Below are 24,047 nucleotides of genomic sequence, written 5' to 3'. Positions count from 1 at the left end.
TAATTGTTTCAGAAAAACAAGACGTTCAGGATCCTTCTGCTCAAGCATTCAGAACATTTGTTGCAGTACCATTTTGTGTGAGCAGAAGCTAATATGTTTTTGATTGATAAGAGCGCAGTACTGCAGTTGATTACTGAATTATGCATTTTTATGTAGAGATGAATGGCACAAAAAAAATCCTACTTATTACATCTATATCAGATGATTATTCTACTTACAAAAGACATTGGGAAATGTTCATATTATCATTTTGACTCTGATAATATGAATGATGGTTTGTATATTTGAGAGGCTGATTACTGAATTAGGTGACTCATATTGTTTCTCTCATACCTCTCTGTGAAGATCATGGTCCTGTAGGAATCCCTCAGTATAGGACTTCATTAGACACTCAGAGAGCTTGGTCCGGGAGAAACTGCTCCCACCATGGAACTATACCTATTGTTTGGATCAAATAGGAGTCATATGCAGGCTGAGTGTATTCAGCAGCTCCATGTCTTTCACAGTGTGGGGGATCAGCCAGAGTGACTGACAGGAAGCAATGAAATATAGGTCAGTTTGACAAAGGTCAGACAGGACTTAATGACTTGTCTTGGTTTGTGGTGATGAGTTCAATAATAGTAATGTGATACTTCAATGACTAATGCATTAAAGTAGGTATTTACATAGCATCACATACATTAGAGACCACCCCTTCCCCTAACCAGCACTAATAACTGAACTCCTGACCATTGACTATGTGTATATGTACACATACAGTATATACTGTATATACACATTTATTATTATTATTTGCACTGTCTCTATACTTTTATATTATGTACATTACCATTATTTTATCTTATTACCTCTTCTGTTTTTATTATCTACCTGTACTTGTTTTCCAGTGCCAGTTGCTGCTGTGGCACCCGAATGCCCCAAAGGCATTAATAAAGTACTATCTTATCTTACATAAATCAATTTATATCATACAGCATCATATACATAATGTACTACTAATTATATCTACATGGCTGGGGGGCGACAGAGCCACCCTACCCTCCATTTCTCCCTAGTAATATTCCTACTGAGGAGGTACCTGCCCTGTCCCAAAGTAAGGCTTACCTATAATACCCGTGGCACCGAGCGCACGTTGTAAAAAGAGATTTGGCATATTGCGCTTTCCGTAGAGAGACGTTTAGGGGGTGGGAAGGGAAAGCAAAGGCAAAGAGGTCAAGAGGAGGGAGGAGAAACCACGTGTGACTACCATGTACAGCACTGTCCTTCCTCGGTACTTGTTTTTGTAAGCTCGTACCCTCTGCATGTAGCTAGCTAGCCCGTTAGCTGGAGAAGCCGCTTTTCTCAGAGTCACGTCGGAGTCGCAATTTCGAGCAACGGATCTCTGTTGCATCCTTCCCTCGCTAGCTGCCACACTGACCGCCGACCATGGTGAGCAAGACAGATGACATCCCGGCGTCAGTGCCTAACTGTAATCAAGTTGATCTTGCAGATGAAGTGGATGGAGCCCAGGACAGTAAAGAAACCACCAATACGTCGTTGAAGGATTCCTGCGCTTGCGGTGAGCTCTGCCTCTGTGATACGTGGCCAGCAACAAACTGGCCGCTTCATATCAGGAATGATTGTGCTTGATGATACAATTCATCCATATAGCCAGCATCCTTCTGCGACAAGTTATCAGTCACACTGTGGTATGTCGTGTGTGCTTTGTGACATTGTGTCTCAGCAATAGAATCAACATTGAGTTTAATGTAAAGTTAGTAACATTTCGCACCCTGCTTGGGAGTTTGTAAGCCCTAAGACCCTAGGTGGTGTGGGCTTTGCCATATTTCAGCCCCCCTCCCCTCTTGGTCGCCTCTTCAAAGGTTCCACCTTGCACACATCAGCATCTGCTCATAGCCGACTGATGTGAACTAAAACTGAGATGATAACACATGGCATGACGCATTTCAACAACCTTCACACAGTTTATCTGGACATCCATGGATTGTACTCATTAGTAGCTGGATTTGTCTAATCTGACAGTACGTACTGACACTGCAAGCAACTCAAGCTAACCTAAACAAGCTAGCTGTCAAGCTAACATTAGCTTCCACTCGTATTGACGCGTGACTGACTCTAGTGGCTAACGCCGGCTAGTTAGCAAGGAGCCGCTCTTGTGTTGGTTTGTCGTTTCATACCGACTGACTGATCTAGGCATTGAAAACGGAGATTTGACATATTACTGTTCCTGTTCGTGGCACATTGCTTCCACTACGTGTAAAGCCCTGTATTGACGCACATGTTCGGTAAACGGCATGTAGAGGAATGAACTGAAGGTCACCTTCAGTGGAGCTGCGCACTGCTAGCCTGAACAGAGGGGGTTCACGGACTCAGCTTGGTTTGCTGTATGGGGTATAAGTCCTTCAGACTATGTCAAGGGTCTGTTGCTTAATTGTAGTGTTATTAAATACACACGTAACTCTTGTACACGTTGTTAAGTCAGTATTGTGGCCGGCGGTCGGCATTACACATTTCCCTGCCCCCCTCCCCTTCAGAGAGGATTAGGTCGAGTGTTCCTCGACCGGGAAGCGGAAGCGGGTTGTAGTAGAAAAGTCATGGTGCATGCACGGTGAGAGAAGGTTATACTTAATAAATTAAGAGCCTGGCAAGCTGGTAAGTATCCATTTGGCAAAAGTTGCGTTAATGTCTCGCAGTGAAGCATTACTAGTATATGTGATTAAGCGGACACATGGTGATGTCGGCCGGCCAGGGAGATTGTCAGCCAGTGAAGTTAATGTTATACAACTTCAGCCTCAAAAAGCAACTGCGTTCTCTGTCACATGTGGGACCTTGAATCGTCACACAAACCTTGCCTTGGGTTTTGCTGCGACAGCCTCATGTCACAGAAAAACAGATGCAGAGTATCTTACTCATTCAGCTCTCATGAATTGAGTATTTGTGGTACTTTGTGGATATTTTGTGCTGTTGCGTTTATATTGACTGTTGTCAGAGGATTGACCCTCCTAAACCATAACGAAAGCAGTGGATATTTCATTTGTTATTTTGTCATCTGAAAGCAAGTGGACTGTCACTTTTTAGGTATGTCTTTCAATTCTAAGAGACTGAGAGACTTGTGATGGGTGTCTTAAGTTGATCCAGTACCAAGGCCAGACTGTCAGCGAGGTGTTGTGACCTGGTTGTGACAGGCAGCACATGGTAGAGCAGACAGCTTGAGGTGAGGGGTGCTGCTAGTGGTTTTAAGGTGCTTAAGGCTTCGGTGGAGTGAAGGGTGACCTAGTTAATCCCAGGAATCATTGACACTCTGGCTCTACCTCTCTTGGCTGGCTCCTCTGGTTAGATTTTTTCCTGATCAGTCTAGACTCAAGGTTACATGATTCCCTGTGTATAGGTCATGGCAAACATCTGGATGATGTTTTCCCTGTGCATGTTTATAAAATGTATGTCCTAGCTTGGGTGCAAGTTTCAACATTTCTGAAAATAGTGTAGCCTTTTCTTATGCATTGCAACTTTGTTTAGATGGGACCGCATTTCCCTCATTCCATTCATTTGTTTATTTTTTAATTGAACTTTGACATTCTTGTCATTCATTGTTGGAAATGGTTTAGTAATACATTTAGAAGGCAAACCTCAAACAAACCTTAGAGTCAGTGGCTGTGGTTATGAAATCCTAATGCAGATGCATGACTCTGCAGTCAGGTTCTGTCTGCTCTTTTGTCTGTCCAACAGGAGGATGCTACCTTGTGGTGCAACAAATCTGATTCCAAAAGGACCTTGTGTGTTGTTTTCTCAGGGTTGTCTCAGACTGTGTAATGTTGCCATGGCAGCAGCCATGGTCCCTAGTCCTCATGTCAAGGTCCATAGAGAGGATAGATGGCTGGCCACTGAATTAATTAATCTGTTGTCAAAGCGAGAAGTTGGCTGGAGCTGGAGCTGTTAGGCCAAAGCTTGCTGAAGAGCTAAAACAGCTTAGAAGTATCACAGTAGCCAAAATAAGATGGCCAGCCCCCCGGATTAGCTCTCCGAGTTGGTAGTTTGATTCAGACAAATGTTTAGAAGGAAGGATAACGGTTCAGTAACAGTGGAAACCTTGTTTGCAGTATTGTTTCATTGTGTTTCTTTTTGCTATTCTTGTTCTGTCTTCCTATCTTGGAATTTCAGTTTGTCTGATTGCTCCCTCCTTGACCCCGCTGTATGGTTCCTCCCTGCAGTGCGAGATAACACTGCAACCTCAGGAGACCCAAGTTAGCAGTGCAAATACAATGACTATGTAAAATACATAGTAAATATTCTGCTCCATCAACTCAAATATTTTTAAAATAACAAGCTTCCAGTTCCCATAGGCCCTCTGTTTAAGGTGTCTTTGGTTGTATAATTTAGCTTTTTTCTGGACTGTATAGAACAATTAGTGGTAATGAGCCCAAAGTGAGTCTAAGAACAAGGGCTGTGGACATACACGATTAATTTTGCCTCCATTTTACAACAAGTAAGCACCACAAATTATACAGATACAGAATGACTTGTGACATTTGTTTTTAACAGATTTTCTGCATTAAGAATGAATGTAATTTAACACCTTGGGTTGAAACTTAATTGGCAGTTGAGAACCATTGATGTCATGTTGGCCTGTGGTTTATGTCCCAAGTCAAGCTGGATAATTTGGTTTAACTGGGATTTGAAATTTTATACGATGAGCAGAGATAAGGAAGACGGAGAATAGAATGAGGAAATAGCTTTTATATCTAAACAGAAGTTTTAAGCGTCATTTGAATCTTGCGTTTCCTTTTACGTTGTAAGGTCATAAGATAAAACAAAGATGATCTTCTTTTTTCATTTTGACTCATTCAAATGATATTTGAGTGAAATTACCATATTTAATTTTGGCATGAATGGTTTCTTTCATCACCCATAGATTTAAATCATTGAAACATGGTAGAGTTAACGTCACAATTAATTGAAAAATATTTTTTAACCTTGTTAGCCAATTTTCCATGCCATAATATACACCTATTTAACAATAATTGGTAAAAAATTTAGATAATCTTTATTTTATTGTATTTTTACATCACAGTCCCATTACATTATATCTTTAATGGTTACGTCATGCTGCACCAGGAGGCATACATAAAATCCCAACCAATAAAACCATCACAGTTTTTTGGACAATCCGCCCCTCAGCCCCTCCCATCAAATAACACTGCCTTTCTCTCCCTAAGTGATATCCCATTGGTTTACACTTTTGAATGATCCCTTGCTGTATTATGTCCCGTCCCAACATCCTGTGTCAACAGAAAAATACCTCAAATTATGGAAGCAAGATGCTCTCAAAATGCTGTATCATTGTGACTTTGAATCCATGCAGATGAATGAAGGTGCATCACTCTTTAGACTTCCTTCCTCCTAAAACAATGACAGAGGTGAGACTTGGCCTGTCTATTGTTAACACTGCGGCAGACTGTGGCCCCAGGGTTTCCTTCACCCATTACCCCCACTTCCTTTGGACTTTCTTCCATTACTGCAGGGCCTCATGGGTCAGTTTTGCAATTCTTGGGCTGCTGGATTGCCTCATCTATCACAATACTGCTGGCACTTTGTACTCTCAACCTTCTCTGTGTGCTGAATGGTTGTAGCAACTGGCCGCTATGTCACCCTCCATATTTCATATCCCCTCACCAAACACCTCCTTAGCATTTTGTTCTTAATGATCGAACCTAAATTTGTTTGAAGAAGTTTGGAGCTACCAAGGTGTGTTTACACAGAGCAGGAGGCCCCAAAAGATCCATACGCTTGGCCTGTTGTGTGTTGGCCCGTCCTCAAGGCGAATTACTGGAATGAGCCATGAATTGATGGATGAATGGAGGAATGTTCGGGACAGGAGTGTAGGTAACTGGGAAGCTGCTGGGCTTGTCACTGTCAAACCTTGCGTACCTCTGGAAGATGATGGCTACTAGCAAAGTGAAGGGTGCATCCACACACACTCTTCTAGTCCCTAAACACTTTTAGTCAGTCCTCAGGTCCAGTTCACCTTCTCAACCACCTTTTCGATCTCAGCGAAAGATGGCGGGTCCAGCGGCTCGGATCGGAAAGGAAAGGCTAGAAAAGGTGGCAGCATTTCTTCTCATTCTGAAAAGAAGGAACTCTACACTTGGAACACTTGACACCAAGCAAGCCCTCGCTCTCTCTTGTCTAGTATCGTTATTAACTCATGTGTCTGCTCCAAGGCTGTTGTGTTTGGTATTCAGAGCGTGGCTGCTCGCTCTCTTCTGTTGTGCGCCCACCCCCTGCTTCCTCCCCCGCTCCACCCAACATCGTGGTCCAGTTATTAAGCCCCACCCCCACCCCCACCTCCAGCCCCTTCCCCTCAGCAACCCTGACACTGTTACCCTTGACAGTGATCAAGGACACACTGGCTGGCAACAGTTGTCTCCCAGTGAGAGGAAACTGTTGTCCCCCACCCACATGCTAGGCCCTCCTGATCTGAGTTAAAGTACTTGCCTGGCTGGCAACAAGCCCAATTCTTATTCATGTCACTAACTTCTCCTTCTTAACTGTTAATTACTCTAGCAAAGGGGAAAAATATAATGTTTGCAGAATTTGTTTGATAGTTTTTGCGTTTCCCTTTAGTTCATTGGATTGGGTTTTCACTTTGTGCTAATTTTACAAAGATGAGTCATTCTCATTATTAGGTGAAATGGTCCATAATTGACACTTGAGAACCCAGATGGGCTTAGATCTGCAGCAGTTGACCTAATTGGACGGATGAATTGACTGTAGTTGCATGCAGTAATAGGAGGGATTGATTCTTCAAGGAGGAATGATGGCTATGAAGTGGTTACTTGCAGACTTAAATTATCGCTGGTGATGTGGCATTGGCCAGTATCAGCCATGCAGGCAGCCAATGATATGAGAGAAAGGGAGGCCCCTCAGATCCCCCTTGTGAATGTTGAAATCTTGTGTATTCAATCCCCCAGGGCCTCCAGGCTAAACTCCCCAGCAGTATTGCAACATGGTTGGATTTAGCAGGTCGTTTTTGGAAATTGGGAACTAAAGGTACTTTTAGATTAGCTGGAATGCTAGGTTACGTATTGCAAGAATCAGGATTAAATCATTGGTGATCTGTGTGCTCTGGCTTGAAATTTGTGTAAAAGGCAATAGAGATGATTTATTGATGACGGTGATCATGCCTTTTCTGTTGCTATATCCTTGTTTTTAAAGTCTAGCTCTAATCAACCTTTTACTGTGTCTTGTGCTGTGTTTGTGTTTGAACTTGAGAGAACAACACCATGGCACCAGCATAGCTGGTCTTTGTAGCCTCTGTTCTGCCATTCATTAATATTTCATGAGGTTGTTGGTAAGGTCATTGAGCTTCTGGGTGTATGTGTTTTTTGTATGACCTGCCTGCATCTCTGCTCTTCCATGTGGGAGTAATATTGTCAGGATGCCTTGCCTTCCATGGCCATCTGTCTGAGGTTGATGTTCCAATCCAAGTTGATCCCATTGTTCTTGTGTAATGGCAGTTTCAGAGTTGCCAGTTGTTACCGCTGCCAGAGAGGAGTGAGATGTGTTGTGGAGCTACAGTATCTAACTGAGCAGAGCTTCTTCTCCACTACACCTCTGTCAGTCAGGAGGATTTTACGTCGCACTGCTACACCTTGTATTGTGTCTTCAGTTTGTGACAAGTTGTTTGAATAGCCTAGTTTCTTTTAAACTGTTGCTTTTTTATCAGATTGATTTGAATAGTTCTAACTTGAACATGCAAAGTTAATTGATGACTTCTTTGTTTCTCCAATCACAGGGCACGGTGCAGATACAGCAATGATGAATGGCGGTGGGGCGCATGATCACACGGAGGAGGTGGAATCCAAGCAGGACGGGAGTGGTGAGGCGGACGGAGGGGAGGAGTCTAATGAGCAGGAAGTGATAGTGATCCAGGACACAGGCTTCACTGTTAAGATCCAGGCTCCTGGGACAGAGCCGTTTGACCTCCAGGTATGGACTCTCTCTGCACAGGAGGCAGCGCATTATGCTGCAGCGCAGGCAGTCTGTCATTGCTGAAATGCAAAGCTTAGTTGTTAAAAACAAACAAAACACAGTTAGTCAAATTCCTTCCACCCATTATCAATGTTGCCCTGACATTCACCTGTGGTAGTCCCTTCACTGCTGGAAAATAACCCCCACTGCAATGTTTTTCTCTCAAACAAGAAAATATAGAGCAAATCTAGTACTGAAACCGAAGCAGTTGGTTGTTTTGCATGTTTGCCGCTAGTTCTCAAGCTGTGCTTATCTACCTCCCCCCTCTCCTCCATCAGGTGTCTCCGCAGGAGATGGTGCAGGAGATCCATCAGGTGTTGATGGACCGTGAGGACACCTGCCACCGCACCTGCTTCTCCCTGCAGCTGGATGGCAACGTGCTGGACAACTTCGCTGAGCTCAAGTCCATTGAGGGTCTGCAGGAGGGCTCGCTGCTTAAAGTGGTGGAAGGTCAGATTAAGAAACTTTTATTCACACAGGAATTTGTCTTGTGATTGGTGTGGAGACACCAACCGTTTTCATTGTAACAGTATTATGGATGCTGATGATACAAAGAGTAAAGTGAAAGCAATATGGTGGAGCCAGATTACCAGATGGCAAGGTGTAGCTATTATCATTATGCTTACATTGTTTGTACATAATTGCATTGTCTTTAGCCAGGCATATAAAATATTTTAGCTGGTTGTGGACATTTTAACAGGTGATGCCCACATTTTTGTCAACCTAGATTAATATAGCAATATACACAGTCATTTACCTCATACAGACTGCATAAGATACCAAAATTTCAGACCTTTGGAGTTTAATTTCCATCATTGTTTGTTGGGCAGCCTTTATCAATCAGTAGTGTTGTAATGAAGATCAACATGTAGTAAAATATTAAAAGATATTCCTCTTCAGCCTGGCAATATTTTGCTGGATGAGATTTACTGGTTTGTTGTTGGTAGAAAACATTAAATTGAAGTGAGACATAATTCATTACAAAATGAGATGTTTCCTAGCTTTAGCTATTACTTCCATCATAACACACATCCACTAAGTTTGTATCAAGCTCCTCTGCCCATTTATACCCTTTCTCAGTCAAGATCAGCATGGTCAGATATGTGACTATGTGAATAATTGGTGTCTTTTTTTTTTTTTGTCTTTGCTCCAGAGCCGTACACGGTGCGTGAAGCCCGCATCCATGTGCGCCACATCAGAGACCTGCTGAAAAGCCTGGACCCCTCAGACGCCTACAATGGAGTGGACTGCAACTCCCTCTCTTTCCTTAGCATCTTCACTGATGGAGACCTCGGAGGTATGAGTGTGTGTGTGTCTGTCCCTGTCTCTAACAACCTCCTGTGTGGTTGACTGTTTATTAGCGAGCAAGGGTAAATATAAAGCCCATTTCCTGCACAGCTATGTTCAACCATCTGGAGCATCATGCATTTTAATATATTATGCAAGTATGTTTGTGTGTCCCGAGTAGTGATAAGCAGGTGGGCTGCATCTATTGACCTTGCTCCTTGGCATGTGTTTGCAGATAGTGGTAAGCGAAAGAAAAAGGGCAACGAGCTGGAGCAGATTGACTGCACCCCTCCAGAGCACATCCTCCCTGGCAGCAAAGAGCGCCCCCTGGTGCCCCTCCAGCCACAGAACAAGGACTGGAAGGTAAGGAGGAGGCTTGGCTTGACTTCTGTGACTAAAGGCTACAGTAGATTTCTTATTTGAGTGCGATAGGTAGGTCTGCGAGTTTGGTCCAATTGGTCTCCATGATATTATGAGTCTACTCAGTGTACTGGTATTCTTATAAATGTTAAAAAAAATATATAAAAATAACACATTCCATTTGATCTTGAAAAATCACCCCAAGGAATAATGAAAAATGGAATGAATCTTGGGTTGCTAAATATAATATTAGCTATAACTACAGCCAAAATAAACTCTTTAGTGTGCTATGGCCCCACAAAACAAGGTTTTGTGGATGACTTGACATTTTGAATTTTATTATTTACTTACTCCACAACTTGTCATGTTTAGGGTGGGGGAGTCTACATTTTGCCCTAAATTTAGCCTGAAAGTGACATGATGTCATGGAAACCAAAGGCCATTGTTGGCCACTAGTTGGTGATTAATGCTAACAACACTAACAAGTAACTAGGGAAAGTCAAAGACAAATGTACAATGTTGTCAGTCAGTGAAGAAAAATAACTGAAATTTAAAATTTTTCTTTGGCCTAATGCTTTTAACCTTCCAACAGCCCATGCAGTGCCTGAAGGTCCTGACCATGAGTGGCTGGAACCCCCCGCCAGGGAACAGGAAGATGCACGGCGACCTCATGTACCTGTACATGGTGACCGTGGAGGAGCGTCATGTCAGCGTCACTGCCTCCACCCGCGGCTTCTACCTCAACCAGTCAGTCAGCCTTTCAACCCCATATCTCCATGCAACTCCATATTCACATTGTTTGGCAGTCCTGTTAAATATACATCCAGAGAGATACAAGCCTCATCAGGCGCAGTGGTCCATTAAGAGTTTCATACTCCTTAATTTTGGATTTGTTTTGGATGCCAACAAGGGCTTGGTAGGTTTTGTAATCTGTGCTGTGCCCGTAGTTTACCCTTAGACAAATGAATGGGATCTAAATGGATTAATGATAAAGCACAATCAGGAAAGATCCGGTGGCGTTTGGTGCTGGGTTACCTTACTAAGGTTGCATAGGCTTGATCACGGCCTTTATGTTTTTCTGATAAAAGGGTTTTAGTACATTGTAGTTTCTAGACCGGCATCCATGAAAGAAAATTGGCACACCAAGCTACCTCAGTACAGAAAGACTTCCTCCCCTCTCCTTTCAGTTCTCTGCTCAGTTCTTCTTGGTTGTTTTACCATCATCTACAGTAATAAGAAGCTGACCTCTACTAGTTTGCGTTCACGGCAGTGAATTGTAGCCTACTGATAAGTTCACTACCCTCAGCCTGCGGTTTTGCATTTATATAGTTGTTCCTTTGTCAGTGACAAATTCAGTGACTTAAGTTATTCTTCAAAGAGTTTTAAAGCTATAATAATTATAATGTTAATGATGATGGTGATGTACGTGTGTGTATTCCAGATCGACTACCTACACCTTCAACCCCAAGCCAGCCAATCCCAGCTTCCTGAGCCATTCTCTGGTGGAGCTGCTGAGCCAGATCAGCCCTGCCTTCAAGAAGAACTTCACTGCCCTGCAGAAGAAAAGGCAAGAGCCTCTGTGACTTTAATTCCCCAGAATCTCTCCTGTCAAGGGCTTACATTCTTTGACACTGAAGGATTTGATTGCATTTGAGCAAGTCAGAACGGCACAGTCTCTTCCCGTCTTCTGTGGTAGGATGAAAAGTAATCGTTTCTAGAAGTAGCTCACATCGCCTTCTCCCTACTGAATCATATCCCTCTCCTCCACTCACTCTAAATTGTACTCAAAAAATCCATTGTATTTCTCTCCTTAGCTCTTATTGCATTTCTCTTTCTAGTACTTCTCTCTTACATGATCCTTCTACGTATATGGTCTAATATGGTCAGGACTCTATGGCTCTGACCCTTGCACTTCTTAATGTTCGTTGCTTGTAATTTTTGGTTATCCAGGAATTCGGTATAAGTTGTTCTGGATAAGAGCATCAGCTAACTGCCTAAAATAAGAAGAGGGATGTTTTACAGTTGAAGCAGGAAGTGACCCCATCTTTTCTCTCTTGCTGTGGATTCACTACAGGGTCCAGAGACACCCATTTGAGAGAATAGCAACGCCTTTCCAGGTGTACAGCTGGACAGCCCCGCAGGTGGACCACGCCATGGACTGTGTTCGAGCCGAGGACGCCTACACCTCTCGCCTGGGTTATGAGGAGCACATACCTGGACAGGTGGGCAGAACACAGCAGCACAATGGGCAAATGTATCATGAGAAAAAGTGCTAAATAAGTAGTATTTGTGCTGCTGTCTCTCCAGACCAGAGATTGGAACGAGGAGCTCCAGACTACCAGGGAGCTCGCCCGCAAGAACCTGCCTGAACGCCTGCTGAGAGAGAGAGCCATATTCAAGGTACAGCAAAGCCTGTTAAGTCTGCATGCCCACTGTGTGAACGTACTTCTAACTGCATATCTGCCCAATCCACTCACCTTACAGGTTCACAAGCATTTTCATCATGAATCTTAAGTGATAACATAACTTCTTACATTTTACCCAGCTGAATACTTGTCACAGTGTGGGGGAAAGGTTTCTGTCAAGGTGATTATGTTAACCTGCATGTTAGCATGGTAAGCACTCCTCACTGTCACCAATGGGTACTGCTAGGCTAGCTCATTAGCTTGCAGCTAGTGCTAACAAACTGTGTCTAGGAGTAGCTTAAAGATAAATCTAGCTTTCCCCATACTGTGATGGGGCTTTTTGAAGAGACATCAGACTAAAATTCACATTCCCAAGGTATGCCTTCAACGTGGAAATGCACTACACAGACTGCTCAAGATGGGAGTTCATGTATGTGGGTCAATGCGGTGATGTGCCCCTCCAGATGGCAGGAGCAGACTAGAACCTAATCTATTCAACAGTGCTCTGAGTCTATGCTATAAAAGCATAGTGTAAATAATTAATTTGCGAACATTTTCAAGGAGTATATTTTGCTTTGCTAGCCCTAAAATTCTGTTCAGAAATGTCAAATAACTCTGATCTGGGGGCCCTGTGCAGAGCTTACCAATAAGTGATGGCAACTCTACTTGTTAAATCAGCTCTCAGGCACTCAAAATTTCAACAATGGAGACCAGCTGATGCTGAGCAGCCCAAACTGCTGACTCATTCTGATAATGGCCAATGTGATGTGTCGATGTGTAGCCTTTTATATTCCATCTACATCTGGCTCCAAAGCTCTCATACCCATAAACTTGTCTTGTTTTCTCTCTCGCACCTCCCTCTTTCCTCCTGTAGGTCCACAGTGACTTTGCGGCAGCTGCGACCCGCGGGGCCATGGCAGTGATTGATGGCAACGTGATGGCCATCAACCCAGGTGAGGAAACGCGCATGCAGATGTTCATCTGGAACAACATCTTCTTCAGCTTGGGCTTCGATGTACGTGACCACTACCGCGAGCTGGGCGGGGACGCCGCTGCCCACGCGGCGCCCACCAATGATCTGAATGGTGTGCGAGCTTATGGTGCAGTGGATGTGGAGGGCCTGTACACCCTGGGGACAGTGGTGGTGGACTACAGAGGCTACCGCGTCACCGCCCAGTCCATCATCCCAGGCATCCTGGAGCGTGAGCAGGAGCAGAGTGTCATCTACGGCTCCATTGACTTTGGGAAGACGGTCGTGTCCCACAGCAAGTACCTGGAGCTGCTGGAGAAGACCAGCAGGCCTCTCAAGGTCAGTAATGGGACAATTCTCTCTGCACTAGCAATCATTTGCCTTATTCCAAATAACTCTGTAATAGGGCTGGGCGATATTTTTGACCAAATAGCTCTATCGATATTGCGACAATATTGTAGGGATGACTATTGGTGCTTTCACAAAATATGAGATTTTTGATGAATAATCATCAGTAATGTGGATATAATGACTAAGTGGGTAAAGGCAAACAGCTAGAACAGTCTGGTAAGTTCAGAAAATTACACCACTTTACTGTAATGCAGCCTTTAAAACCAGGAAAAGACAACATTTATGCCATATCACGAAATTACGATATCTAAAATCTAAGATGATATCTAGTCTCATATCACAATATCGATATAATATCGATATATTGCCCAGCCCTACTCTGTAATAACTCTGTAACTGTATTCATTTAGCTGTGAGTGACAGTGATAAATTTACCTTGTGGGCAATCCAGTTAGTTCACTGTATACTTTTTGTGTTGGGTCGTATCTTAGCGATCATATTGAGACAGAATATTATTCTGTGTTGGTGTTTGTCAAAGCCACAGAGCCAGTGTCTCTCAAACTAACATGGCCGTATACTGGACACAAATCTTAGGTCCAGAGGCACGGTGTGCTGAATGAGAAGAACGAGGCAGTAGAGCTGTGCTCCTCGGTGGAGTGCAAGGGCATCATTGGAAACGATGGACGGCACTATATTCTGGACCTTCTTCGTACCTTCCCTCCTGATCTCAACTTCCTGCCTGTGGAGGGAGAGGAGCTGCCCCCAGAGAGCCAGCGCCAAGGCTTCCCCCGCCAGCACCGCCACCGCCTGGCTTGTCTTCGCCAAGAGCTCATTGAGGCCTTTGTCGAGCACAGGTATGTGTGCATCATATCGGCTTCAGCATGAGCTTAATGTGTTGTTTATTATATCATGCCTGGATAGAGTGTCTTAACTGTCGATTCAATCCCACTCCAGATATCTTCTCTTCATGAAGATGGCAGCGTTACAGCTCATGCAACAGAAAGCAAACAAAGACACTAACAAGACACCCTCCTCTGAAGCACCTGCTCTGCCCAACACAGAAACCTCTGAAAGCTCCTCAGAAACATCCACAGAGACACTGACAGAGAGCAACGCTGACGCCACTCAGACGCAGAAATCCTCTTCAGACGCTCCTAAGCCACCTGCCACAGAGGTTTCCACAGACGGGGCAGACCAGACAGACGACAGCACCTCTGCTGACTCACCGGCAACGACTGCCAACGGGCCGTTGGAGCCTGCAGCCACCCAGAATGGGGAATGCAAGAGCCCATTGGAGGGTAAGGAGCCTGAGGAAAGTATCCCGGGGTTAGCTCAGGCCAAAGAGCTGGCGGAGTCCTTAGTTGCCGAAGATGGATCTGGTATTGGTACGTCCAAAAATACTCCCCATGAAAATGAAGCAAGGCCAGGACAAAACAGGGAGAGCTACCTTGGTGGATAAGTGCATAGAGAAAAGTAGTATTGATTTTCAGTAAAAAATGAGCTTCCTTGAGAATAGCTTGTGTGTCTGACTGGGAGTGTACATGACGGAGAAGAATTACCTTTTCCAAAGTGTGTGTGTGTGTATTTGTGTGTCTCTATTGGCATTAGAGCATCAAGTACTGCAGTCATAGTGGCTTTTCTCCACCTGGCTAGCTGTCCCTGTCCAGTCCTCAGCCTGCAGCGGGGAAGAGCATGAGCCCCCTATCACCCCATCGCTCCCTTTTCCTGCCTATTCTAATGCTATTGCTGTGGGATATGACCCAATATACCCAGTAATCGGTTGCTGTGTCCATTAATCCAAATGTGTTTTGGGATGGAATAATAATCTGATATTCAATTATTTGTGTGCCCCTCAATTGATCCTAAATCATTGTAATCTGCTTGTCTGTTAAACAGACTGACCTAATAAGTGTTTGTCATGATTTGTGATCAACAGCATTGAAATGGTGGTGGGTTTTCTGCTAAATCATCCATTTCAGACATGTTTTGATTTTTCTTAAAGCAATTTTTGTCGGGTCACCATTAAATTTCCTCTTTTTGCCCCTTTCTCCTGCATCTGGTCTCCTTCACAAATAGACCCCAAAAGCCGTGAGGTGGTTCTCAATGCCTGCAAGGCAGTAGGCTCAATCAGCAACACCTCATTCGACATTCGCTTCAACCCCGACATCTTCTCCCCTGGTAAGTATAACAAGGATGGGAATTGCTATATAGATTATGACTAAGTTTGAAAAGGTTTCTAGCTTTGCAACAAGGATCAGGTCAAGCAATTTGCCATTATGACAATAATCATCTTATGTCTAATCTTATGTTTCTCAGACATGAAACCTTATTTGGTGCCAACCGCTGCAGCACTCCGTTACACTACCAGTATCATTCCTATTATGCATAATTTGTGTCGTTAGAGTGATAGGAGAGGGCAAATAATGACACAAGATCTCAAATGAATGCAAGCACAAAGGTGACAGTGTGTGGTATGTTGCTCTATCAGGAGTGCGTTTCCCAGAGGACAGCGCAGACGATGTCCAGAAACAGAAACAGCTACTTAAAGATGCCGCTTCCTTCCTGGTGTCGTGCCAGATCCCCTCACTGGTCAGTGACACAGCTGCTCCCACTCAGATCCAGTACTAGCTGTCATGCATTTCAGTTGTGTGTGTGTCTTTTGACTATTTTAAAGTTGTGATGGATTGTTTTCATGATGTTATATATGATATAGTAGATTAATTTGCTGGTTGGTCCTTGTGTAAAGCCATATGTGTGTGTGTGTGTTATCTGTCTAGGTGAAAGACTGCCTGGACCACAGCGCCCTGCCCATGGATGGATCTACACTGACAGAGGCCTTGCACCAGCGGGGCATCAATGTCCGCTATTTGGGCACTGTTATGGAGTTTGTGGACAAGACGCCCGCCAAGGCCCAGCTGGAGCATTTCTATGTGAGCCTGAACCCCTACTCTGACCATCACATGTCTAAAAACACTGGAGAATAACAATGAAATGCAAAGATAGTTTTATCTTTCAACATTAAGTTGTGATATTGAGGAACATCTCCTGTTTAGTCCAATTTGTCAGATCAAACCATATCGAAAATTATAAAAATGAAAATAAATTCAAAAACTTGAATGTTTACAAAAACGTTAAAAGATGTGCATTATCTCTCTAAAACTTAATGTCCTAGCTATTAGCTATAGCCAAAGCTACAAGGGTGAAACGACTATTTGGTTGCACACAAATAGAGCAATTTACCATCCTGAATTTCTGCAGATGTGTTTTGTCTTCATTCTAACATTTTCTTTTTCTGTACCTTAGAGAATAGGAATCAGTGAGCTGATCACAAGATGTGCAAAACATATCTTCAAGACGTACCTCCAGGTTTGTACCATTGGACATGTTTTATCTACCATGGGGAAAAAGACAGGAACATGAATTTATTTGAACAAATGCATTTCAACAAACTGCCTTCTCTTCTAGGGTGTTGAGCTGTCTGCTCTCTCTGCTGCTGTTAGCCATTTCCTCAACTGCTTCCTGAGCTCCTTCCCTGATGCTGTCGCCCACCTGCCTCCCGATGAGCTGGTGTCGCGCCGCAAGAACCGCAAGCGTCGCAACAGGGTCCCCGGTGGTGGTGACAACACGGCGTGGGCCAGCCTGACGCCCAGCGAGCTGTGGAAGAACATTGCCTCTGAGGCCCAGAGCTACTATCACTTCACCATACAGTGGTGAGGACTGCATCTGTTCAGTGAAATTAAATGTCAGCATGTAGAGCGATATGTCAACCTGTCTACTGTACAGTTGGTGTTTGCATTGACTCACTGTTTGCTTGGCTTAAGCCAACTGTGCTACAACACTGTGTGCTATATTTGCACAGATAGAGATAGCTGTAAGTAAATTTTCTTTTGCACATTAGCATTTAAAATTGGTGTGTGACTGTTGGTGACAATAAATATCTTGTTTTGAAATTTCTACTTGTGCAGTGAAAGTGTGGACCAGGTGGTGGAGAGATACGGCCTTCAGAAAACCACTCTGCTCAGAGAAATCTCTGTCAAAACTGGCATCCAGGTAACACCCACTCATTCCACAGTGATCCCCGACTCCACTTTCCCAAATGTCCATCACAATCTTTCCTCTCCTTTTTGACAAATATCTGTTTCCATCACCTTCTAGATTCTGATAAAGGAGTACAACTTTGACAGCCGCCACAAGCCTGCCTTCACAGAGGAGGACATCCTGAACATTTTCCCTGTGGTGAAGCATGTGAACCCCAAAGCCTCGGACGCCTTCCATTTCTTCCAGAGTGGCCAGGCCAAGGTGCAGCAAGGTGAGACTTCAAGAGATGGGAGTGGACATATCAATGATCATTTACATAACCAAATAAATAAACTCTTTTAAATGTTTGTGGAGCTGAAATAAAATGATCAAAGTATTTATGAAGCAAGCTAGCTAGTGCCGTTTCTTCTTTGGTTCCTCTGAGTGGGCTTAATGTTGAGTGTTGTCTCCCTTCCCTCTCTCCCGTGCTGTGCCCCGGCCCGGCCTACAGGTTTTCTGAAGGAGGGCTGTGAGCTGATCAACGAGGCCCTCAACCTCTTTAACAACGTCTATGGAGCCATGCATGTGGAGATCTGTGCCTGTCTGCGCCTGCTGGCACGCCTTAATTACATCATGGGAGACCACCCTGAGGTAGGCTTGTTCTCACAACACACACACACACACACACACAGGTACACAAACAAACCTGTTACCTCCTCATATGTCAGAGAGTCATAGTGATTCTGTGACACTGGATGACAATCATGCATTTGCCCACAGGCTCTCAGCAACCAGCAAAAGGCTGTTCTGATGAGTGAAAGAGTGCTGGGCATTGAGCATCCCAACACCATTCAAGAATATGTAAGTTATCACGCCCGCTGTAGGGAGTTTTTAGTTCATGCTGAAGATGTTTAATATGCCTCTAACTGAATATATTTTTTCTGGTTGCTTCCATCTATTTCCCAGATGCACTTGGCTCTGTACTGCTTTGCCAACGGCCAGCTGTCCACTGCCCTGAAGCTGCTTTACCGAGCCCGTTACCTCATGCTGCTGGTGTGCGGGGAGGACCACCCAGAGATGGCACTGCTGGATGTGAGTGCAGTCTCTACTAGTAATTTACATAAACTGGCACCTCCTTCAGTGATTCAGTCTCACTGTCATAATACAGTCTGCCAGAACAGTAAGACTCATTTAGGTGCACAGGTGCTCTTTTAATAGAATTAATGTTGATGTTTATTTTACATCTTGTCCTTGGTCTCCTTCCACAGAGTAACATTGGGCTGGTGCTGCATGGAGTGATGGAGTATGATCTATCTCTGAGATTCCTAGAGAATGCCTTGGCCATCAACACAAAATACCACGGACCCCGGTCCCTCAAAGTGGCCCTCAGGTGGGGAGAGATAATCCATGTGCATTTAGTGGTTAAGATACTAACTTGCTTGATGATTTACATCACATATCTGCTCGTTTTTCAGTCATCACTTGGTTGCAAGGGTTTATGAGAGCAAGGCTGAGTTCCGCTCCGCACTACAGCATGAAAAGGAGGGCTACACCATTTACAAGAACCAGGTAAGCCCCACAAGACTCAACACTGCTGGTAGTTGAGACGTTTTTCTTCTTCCATTGTGATGAAATGACACCTTGAATATAATTTTGTTGCTCTTCTCAGGTGGGTGAGACCCATGAGAAAACTAAGGAGAGCTCAGAGTACCTGAAGTACCTCACCCAGCAGGCGGTGGCTCTGCAGAGAACCATGAATGAGATCTACAAGAACGGCTCCAATGCTAGCATCATGCCCCTCAAGGTGACCACTTGGAATCAGAGGTCTTATTGTGCTGCCATTTTGATTCAGCCCCAAGGCTTTGCAGTGATGCTATGTTTCTGTTATTCCTCCTGTTTTTCAGTTCACCGCTCCCAGCATGGCCAGCGTCCTGGAACAGCTCAATATCATCAATGGCATCATCTTTATACCTCTCAGGTCAGCATTACACTCATAAAATTGCGTATTGGTTTTTAGTCCCTGAATTGCATGAGCCTGATGACGGTATAATTTCATTTAATATAATTTGACTACTGGTCAAGGGATACCTGGACATTTAATTTTTTTTTTGAAGTTTTTTCTTTATGCATTCTTGCCTCATGAGGAGAAAAGATTAAGCAGTTGTTTTTCGTCAGCTACCCAAAAAATTAGCTTAAAGGAATAGTTCACACCAAAATGAAAAGTCAGTCATTATCTACTCATCCCCATGTCAGTTGAAACTCTATTCAAGTTTGTAGGACCACCAAACACATAGCAGGTTAGCCCCCGTAGCTCCATTTTAGCCTTCTACCAAACTATTGAAGTTAATGGCCATCGTTTTAAGCATAAAATGGCCATCAAATTTCTCAAATGGCTTAAGCAGCATAATCCAAGTGTTTTGTTTGGCCAAACGATTGCACTTTGGATAGATATTTACCTCATTATCTCCTATATTCTCCTCATTGACAAACCTTTGAACATGCTAACGGTTGCATGTGCGACCACAGCGGTAACAGGGTAGTGACACTCATAGGTTTCGATGAGGAATTCAAATGAGCCACTGGTTAGTTAACTGAGGCATCAATATGGAATCCTGTGCTGGGTGAAGAAAAATAATAGACTAAAACTTACATTGTCCAGGTATACCTGAATTTTTTTATGCAGAAAGTTGACAAGAACCCAGTATTGATCCCTTTTGCTATCTCTCTTTCAGCCAAAAGGATCTGGAGAACCTGAAGGCAGAGGTCCAGAGGCGGCAGCAGCTGCAGGAGTCAGGGAAGATTGAGGAGCAAACGGAGGACAGCCCACTGGAACTAGAGGACAAAATTCCCATTGATTAATGTCTAAAGCCCTCAACACAGCTACTTTCTGCTAGGGGGGGCGGCCGTGATGCAACAGCCATGTCACTGAGCCTGTGGACCCAAGAACCGAGCAGTCTAAATCAGCATTGAAATAAAGGGGGGAGGGATGGGTCAGGGCAGGCAAGAGAACATCTGTATGAACTGTAGGCAGCGTTAAGGGAGGAAAGAGGGACAAGGAATACAGAGCAGGTATTTCCTACAAGGTAGGAAGGGAGGGAGGAGAGAGTTAAAAAAACAATATAGAATCAATGTAATGTGCAATCTGAAAATCCCTGGCCCAAGAACGTGGCGAAGAAGCAGAGCAAAAGTCCCTCTGGTATCTGCTGCTTACCATATGGTTGCGGGTGCATGTGAAAGAGTGATTGCAGCCGGGGAAGGAGACCAAGGATGACCATGACATTGTATACCAGAGCCTTATCCACTGCACCATATCCCCCAATACTGCTTCTGCTCAGCCCTCACTCCCCACAGCACTGCCCAGGACCACAATTTGCCCCTCTGCTCCCTAAAGAGTCTCCAAGACACCAGGGCATAGCCTTTCACTGTGGCCACCCCCCAGTGGTGCTTCAAATTATAACGCACTCACCCTGTCCTAGAACTCAGGGGTAATTTCTACTGTGCACTAAGACCAGAAAATAGTCACTAAATTAGAGATTTTTCATGTGGGGCTTCAGAATGTAAATTCCCTTCTCACTGGCTTCTTTGAAATCGCTCTCCAGCAATCGCCCGTCACTCTCAAGTGTCCCTGATGGTTAATTAAATCGTTCTATCATTTGTCTTTCTGTCATCCCGGGTGGGTGCCCGCTGTGTCCTATGGCTCCTATTTCTGCAAACAGACACGCAGCGACACATTTGTGAGCTTTCAACCAATCGTTTAGATTGATTTGATTTGCAGCACACTTTTTTTTCAGTAAATATAATGGATTGTCCTTTTGTAAAAGCGCACAGGAGGGTTAAGAAGCCATTTTTGGCCTATTAATCATCAATTAATTTAAGCCATGTCTGTTTTATAGAAAATATATAAAAGTGGAAAAGATGTATAAATCTTTATTGGATTTAGACAGGTACTTGATCAATGTTAATGGAAACGCAGATTTGAAAACGTCCAGCTTAAGCAGTAGATTTATCTATCTATATACTAGCTGTGTTCAATCTTCTATTTTTCCACTTTGAAAGAATATGTGCATGTGTGTTTGTACGTGTGACAGTGTGTGTGTGTCTTTGTGTAGTCTAACAGAAAATCTATTGGCCAGGGGTTTAGGGATGCTACTGTTGCTGCTGCATAGTTTCACTAGAGGTTAGGTGAGCAATGGCTTTCCAAATGTTTTATTTTTCTACACATAGTAAACTTGTTGGATGGCTGATGTTGCTTTTCTTAAAACATTCATGGCCAGCAATGTTGTAAATCTGCTTATGTATGAATTGGCTACGAGATGAACCTCTTCTCACCATTAGACCAGGATGCTCAACATTGGCCGTAGTGACTGATTTGTCGTCGTCGGGTGAATTTCTTTCCATTGTTGGGTCATGTCATCTACTCGAGTGTAATTGAGACAAAACCAGCCAGGAGCGTCTTTTCCTTGAGCAGTATTTAGTGCACTTTCTAGTGCTGTATGGGTGTGAACACATGCACAGCACCACCAAAAGTGGACAAAGAAGGGCTGCTTCGATGTAATGTACCAAAAAAGACTGATAAAGGTTTGTTTGCGCTTGTATACATGCAATGTGTCCCTCCCAAGGCATTTTGTTTCTTAATTGTTGCCGTGTCTAAATGTATGTGATTAAAGCAATAGAGATGGTGCTGGAACTGATTGTTTTTAGAAGTGCAGTTTTTTACTCGGCACAATGCGTGCAAGATGGACTGCTGTACTGGTTGAATTTCCTCTGAATGAGCAAGCCTTGTGGAAATTAAAAAGGCGAGCTCCTGAAACTGGGCAATGAAGTTACTACAGTGATTTTCTTGATCATGTTCCTGAAGCGTAATTTGATACATCAATAGCAGAACGTGGTGTGTAATTTGTGCCTATTATTTATGCTCCAGAATGGAACCAGGGTGGTAAAAGATGAAACCATTACCCTTTTTAAAGGTGAACTATGCCTCTTGATTTTGGTCTTTTGGTTTCCTTGTCATCACTTTTTCATTGTTTCTCTAATTACTTTCTTTTTGAGGTACATTATGTTTATCCCTGCTCCCCAATAATTTGACTTCCTTTTCCCTGAATATCAGTCTAGTCTTGCTCGACTGTCATACCACCAATGCCCATGGGGTGGCACTCAAGCAATTGTCTCCATGTGTTTTTTTTTAGGAACCATGACCTAAATGACAGGGGACGTTGCTGTGCTGGTGCACACAATTATACACATGCTTCAGTTGACTTTGAGGAATTAAAATGAGAGGGATTCTTTTTTTTTTTGTCCAGAAAATTTATGTTATAGCCCAAAATTCCAAAGACTGCTACTTGTTGAACACGTCTGGAACTTGTTGAAATCCCAACAGAAATCAGTCTGTTGTTTCGGGACTTTGACAGTTTGATATAGAATAAACTCGTTGAGAGTGATCAAACTATTGTCTGCTGAGATATGTTGCTCTTTTTATGGATCATTGCATCATAGTGCTTCTATTTAGTTACAGAGGCACCGATTTTACTCCACTAGAGTTCAGCTGTATATCATTTGTTTTGAATTGTTTAGCTATATACCTCCTGATATCTTTTAAGTGCATGAGAAAGTGATTTAATGCCATTAGATGTTTATTACTGGTTAAGCTTCAGAAGTGAAAGAGTCCAATGAGGTATATGGTTTACTTTAGAAAACTAAGATGAAAGTGTATCCTGTTATCAATTCATTTGCAAATATATCAATGTCATTTGCCCTTTCTTTGCATTGAAAATCATCTGAAACGCACACACAAAGCAAGTATGGACCTTGAATGTTGACTGAAATGTCTGCTAAATACAGATTACAAGGATTACTTATACAATTTTTAGGTTTCGATTTGGTCTCTTATTACAATTGTCCAAAGTGACTGTTCTGCTCCCCTAATACATCTTTGATCAAAGTTGCTTAGAGCTTAAAAGAAATCATATATACACAAAGAGGGGGGCATCCTCTTGGAAGAAGAAATTGTCTTTATTGTGGAAAAATGTGTGTAATATATCCCACCACGCACGTTACAGTTTTCTACTGCCCACTGGTCATATTGTATTGTCTCTGTGTGACACTCATTGATGATTGTCTGAAGCTTTTGTGTTTCCTCATCTGATGAGATTTCCTCTGCACATAGGCTTCTTAGGCCTACTGTTTGGAGCCCGCTTCCCCTAATGTGTGGTACTTGTCTGTTGCTCTTTACAAAATAACAATCTAATTATTTTTTTGGTCTGAGTATGCTTTTATATTAAAATGAATAAAGGAAAACTAGTAAATAACATCTGGTTTGGGTTTTTGATAACTTACTCATAGTGCACCCAGCATTTTGTAAGTCTTCAGTGCAAAGGCTAAGAAAAGCCATTGTTGATCTAATCAGGCTTCTTATCTTAACTGCATGGGCAAACTCTTTAGAAGTGATCTAATATTGATCAGTCATGCCAATACCGTAATTAAATTGGTTCGATTTAAATTAAATGATTCCTAAAGTTACAAATGCATTGTTCAGTAACACTAACCAGGAATCTAGATATAATTGGTTAACGATTATAGGTGAGGAAAAAATGCGTAATATATTAACATAATATTGCACATTTATTGTGGAA

At 43.2% G+C, this 24,047-nt stretch overlaps 1 protein-coding gene across 2 annotated transcripts; it reads left to right on the top strand.

The window, feature by feature from the left end:
• The first annotated feature begins 1,232 nt into the window (after positions 1–1,232).
• LOC139664334 (clustered mitochondria protein homolog) lies at positions 1,233–23,710 on the top strand. 2 transcript variants are annotated; one of them, XM_071543124.1, is made up of 27 exons: positions 1,233–1,558; positions 7,793–7,986; positions 8,307–8,478; positions 9,182–9,325; positions 9,551–9,678; positions 10,268–10,422; positions 11,117–11,242; positions 11,750–11,897; positions 11,983–12,075; positions 12,955–13,389; positions 13,996–14,255; positions 14,356–14,699; positions 15,478–15,579; positions 15,890–15,990; positions 16,179–16,331; positions 16,705–16,767; positions 16,867–17,111; positions 17,367–17,451; positions 17,557–17,710; positions 17,930–18,069; positions 18,199–18,279; positions 18,385–18,510; positions 18,687–18,808; positions 18,894–18,987; positions 19,088–19,222; positions 19,323–19,396; positions 20,151–23,710. In XM_071543124.1, the coding sequence occupies exons 1-27, from the start codon at positions 1,426–1,428 to the stop codon at positions 20,275–20,277; spliced, it is 4,134 nt and encodes a 1,377-aa protein (XP_071399225.1). In that variant the 5' UTR covers positions 1,233–1,425; the 3' UTR covers positions 20,278–23,710. The 2 variants fall into 2 exon arrangements, with proteins under 2 accessions (XP_071399225.1, XP_071399224.1); XM_071543123.1 differs by having other exon boundaries at positions 14,356–14,786.
• The last annotated feature ends 337 nt before the right edge of the window (positions 23,711–24,047 follow it).

Source organism: Centroberyx affinis, unplaced genomic scaffold (genome assembly GCF_046629955.1).
Source record: "Centroberyx affinis isolate AG114_WGS23_722 - 3 ecotype Tasmania unplaced genomic scaffold, CSIRO-AGI_Caff_v1 ptg004231l_1, whole genome shotgun sequence".
Lineage (NCBI taxonomy): Eukaryota > Metazoa > Chordata > Actinopteri > Beryciformes > Berycidae > Centroberyx > Centroberyx affinis.
Note: the sequence above shows the minus strand (reverse complement) of the source record. Positions and strands in the feature narration are given on the sequence as shown.

Excerpts from the sequence above, each read along its gene's own strand:
- LOC139664334 (XM_071543123.1), top strand. The coding sequence starts at position 1,426 with ATGGTGAGCAAGACAGATGACATCCCGGCGTCAGTGCCTAACTGTAAT. Across the intron at positions 9,679-10,267 it reads CACAGAACAAGGACTGGAAG|CCCATGCAGTGCCTGAAGGT; the intron begins GTAAGGAGGAGG and ends ACCTTCCAACAG. Across the intron at positions 12,076-12,954 it reads GAGAGAGAGCCATATTCAAG|GTCCACAGTGACTTTGCGGC; the intron begins GTACAGCAAAGC and ends TTCCTCCTGTAG.